Genomic DNA, 3,628 nt, shown 5'->3' with positions numbered 1-3,628 from the left:
GACCTTATAAATTCATAACAGTTTGAGTCCTTCTGTTACACTGTCGTTTGTTTGACTGTTTGAGCCAGGGGTAAGACCGTCTTTTTGATTTATTTCCCTTCGAAAAACCCCAAAATTCACTATTAAGCCCTAAATTTAGTCCCGCCAAAATCAAAGATAGTTGATTGTGTAAGAGAGAAACCCCAAATCGATGGTGTTCACATGGCGACTTCGTCCTCAAGATCAATACTACGATCCTGAAGATATATATGGTAAGTTGATTGTGTCTTCTTCCTCAGGGGTATGTGCCATTTTCGGTTTGTTGAGAATGAGTTTGATGTTCTGATCATTTGTGTTAACAAGGAATGAACCCAGACTTTTTTCAATAAAGATTAACCATGGAGGTGAGTTTACTGATTATCCAGGAAGGGAGTATGTCAACGGTAAGGTTAGTTACATTGACTGGGTTGAGTTTGAAAAGTTAACTTTGCTGTTCTTCGTGAAATGCTGAAAGTTATAGGTTACTCTATAGATGAAGTGTTCAATTATTTTGTTAAAGATCCTAATGTGTGTTTGGATTTTGGTCTTAGACACTTTAGTGATGATGATGATGAGTTAGATTATGTGTATGACCAACTTAGAAAAGGATGCAAGTTAGTAGATTTGTATGTTGAAATAGGAGACTCTAGAATCAAGGATTCAACTGCAATGAGCCTGGCTTTACTAGATAATGTGGGTGAAGATAATGTGGTTGAGGGTGAGTCAGAAAGTAGCGAGGCAGTTTCTGAGGGTGAGTCACAAAGTAGTGATAAAGAGAACAGTGATGAAGAAGATCCAGATTACACATTTGATCAGGAACCAGATAATCCAGTGTTTGATTATGAAGTAGATATGACTCAGTTCAAGGCATGTGTTGACTTTGATCCTGATGAAGTCAATGAGACAATTAAGGATGCTAGAAATGAGAATACTAAAGAAGAACTTAGGCAGGAAGATATAACTTGTGATCATGAGGATTTTAGTGATAAAGATGATAACTGTACACTGCTGGACAAGGTTGCCAAGAAGGTAAGGAAGAAGAGAAAAAATACTGGTAATGTTAGTGACTCATACCTCCCATTTTCAATTGGTCAATTAATAGCAGATAAAAAACAATTGAATGACATGGTTAAGACATATGTTGTTAAGAGTAGAAGGCAAATTTATATATTAAAAAATGATAAGTTGAGGTTCAGAGTTATTTGTCTTGGGACTAATCCTACTTTGGGTTCTGGTGAGGGGCAGAATAGTAAATTTAGAGGGCTAGGGTTAAAACAAGATAAAAGGCACTTGAAGCCCACTTGTCCTTGGGCGGTTCAGATCTCTAGGAGAACTGAAAAGGAATCTTGGTGTGTGAAAACAATTACCTCACAACATCATTGCCTCCAAACAAGAGAAGTGGGCCTGTACACCATGTCTCAGATAGCAAATGAGATCCAACCCATAATCGAGTCAAACCCTGACATGCCTTTGCCAGCCATACATGATATGCTTGTGAAGAACCATCAGGTGACTGTTTCAATCCAGAAAGTGTTTAGGGCTAAAAGAATTGCTACAACAAGGATCATTGGAGATTGTAGAGAGCAGTATGGTATCCTAAGGTCTTATTGTGAAGCACTGTTGAGGGCAAATCCAGGTAGCACAATTAAAATAGATTGTGAACCCTGTGCTAACCCTTGTCTTCCTACTAGGCGGCAATTCAAGAGATGTTATGTTTGTTTTGCTTCTATTATGAGAGGGTTCAAGATGTGTGGTAGAGAAATATTGGGACTAGATGGATGTTTTATGAAAGGTCCATTTCCTGGACAGATTCTTACTGCAGTTGGTGTAGAAGGCAACAACGGTATATATCCTGTAGCATATGCTTTAGTGGAGGCTGAAACTTTTAAATCTTGGGAATGGTTTTTGGAATTACTCAAAGATGATCTTGGCTTAGCAGACAGTACCAACTTCACTTTCATCTCAGATAGGCAAAAGGTATGGCATTTTATCATTTAAATGTTTATGCCATTTTATCATATCTAACTTACATTATCTGAGGCAGGGACTACTGCCTGCATTATCCAAAGTTTTCCCAGACTCTGAACACAGGTTCTGTTTAAGACATATCCACCAGAATCTGAAGAAGGATTGGCCTAGTGATGTGTACAAAAACTTGTTGTATGGAGTAGTATGCAAGACATCAATGCCATATTTTGAAAAGGCAATGGAAGAAATGAAGATTGCAGAGCCTGGTTTCCATGAAAAGCTATCAAATATCCCAGCAAGCAGTTGGTCAAAAGCACACTTTTTAGGTAGGGCCAAATGTGACATATTGTTGAATAATATATGTGAAGTGTTCAATAGGCAGTTGATAGGAGCCAGAGACAAACCTGTAATCACATGTTTAGAGTTCATAAGAGTGTACATGACCAAAAGAATTGTGAATGTAAAGAAGATTCAAGCTAAAGCTCATGGTCCATTAACTCCTCATGCTCAAGAAGTGTTTAATAAGATCAAAGAAGAAGCCTCACAACTAAATGTTTTAATGGTGGATGCAGTACAGTACCAGGTATGTGTATTGCAGTTTGACCTAATAAGACCCTTTACTAGGTGAGTAACTCAATGTTTTAATGTTGGATACTGATTTTGTGTAGGTGAATAGCTCAAGATCCCGGTGTGTTGTTAATATGAAGAACAGAACATGCACCTGCAGAAAGTGGGATTTAACTAGCATGCCATGTAAACATGCAGTGGCTGCTATCAATGATATGGCCAGGAATGATATTAGGATAGGGGTGCCAGAAGAATTGGTTGATGAAGTGTATTGGTTATCCACATGGAAGGAGGTTTATGAGAATGTGATTAATCCAATTCCCGGGCCTGAGAATTGGATACCCTCACAATGTCCCACCAAACTTCTGCCTCCCAAACACCATAAGCAGGTTGGGAGACCACAAAAGAAGAGAAAGAAATCAGTTGGTGAGGCTGAAGTTGAAGCTCATTTTGATAGTGAGGGAAAAATGACCAAGAAGGGCAATACAACCAAGTGCAGCAAGTGCGGAAATTTGGGACACAACAGTAGGACATGCAAGGGGCAGGGTGGGGAGAATGTTGTACATGCACCAAGTGAGGATCAAGTTGCAGGTGGAGAAAACAAAACCAGGAAGGGCAAGTGTAGCAAGTGTGGAACCTTGGGTCACAACAGTAGGACATGCAAGGGCCAGGGAGGGGAGAATGTTCAAGAATCTCAAACTGCAACACAAGGTGCACCAACTTCGAGTGAAGCTTAGTTAGGTTGATTTCAATGGTTTAAGACTTGTTTATGTATGGTTTAAGACTTGTTTATGTATGGTTTAAGACCTGTTTATGTAGTGGCCCGCTTCAAGACTTATTTATGTAGTTCAACTATGAAGTTTATGTTGTAATGCAGTTCAACTGCACTTTATGTTTGTAATGCAGTTTATGTTTGTAATGCAGTATATGTTGATCTTGGTAATGCAGTTCATCTGCAGTTTATGCAGTTAATGTATCATACACATTGAGTCTCAACCACAACTACATTTCATTAAATGTATCAAACACATGCAGTTAATGTATCAAAAACATGCAGTTAATGTATCAATACAAA

The 3,628-nt window shown here is 38.6% G+C and overlaps 1 protein-coding gene across 1 annotated transcript; it reads left to right on the top strand.

Moving 5' to 3' along the window:
* Window positions 1–483: 483 nt before the first annotated feature.
* Window positions 484–3,290, top strand: LOC110914265. The gene is made up of 3 exons (XM_022159065.1): window positions 484–1,995; window positions 2,063–2,569; window positions 2,655–3,290. Exons 1-3 carry the CDS (start codon window positions 484–486, stop codon window positions 3,288–3,290), a joined length of 2,655 nt encoding a protein of 884 aa, XP_022014757.1.
* The last annotated feature ends 338 nt before the right edge of the window (window positions 3,291–3,628 follow it).

Source organism: Helianthus annuus, chromosome 15, assembly GCF_002127325.2.
Source record: "Helianthus annuus cultivar XRQ/B chromosome 15, HanXRQr2.0-SUNRISE, whole genome shotgun sequence".
Lineage (NCBI taxonomy): Eukaryota > Viridiplantae > Streptophyta > Magnoliopsida > Asterales > Asteraceae > Helianthus > Helianthus annuus.
This window is presented reverse-complemented; position numbering and strand designations above follow the sequence as displayed.

Coding starts and splice junctions, on each gene's coding strand:
- LOC110914265 (XM_022159065.1), top strand. CDS start 484: ATGCTGAAAGTTATAGGTTACTCTATAGATGAAGTGTTCAATTATTTT. Junction 1,996..2,062: donor TCATCTCAGATAGGCAAAAG/GTATGGCATTTT, acceptor TATCTGAGGCAG/GGACTACTGCCTGCATTATC. Junction 2,570..2,654: donor TGGATGCAGTACAGTACCAG/GTATGTGTATTG, acceptor GATTTTGTGTAG/GTGAATAGCTCAAGATCCCG.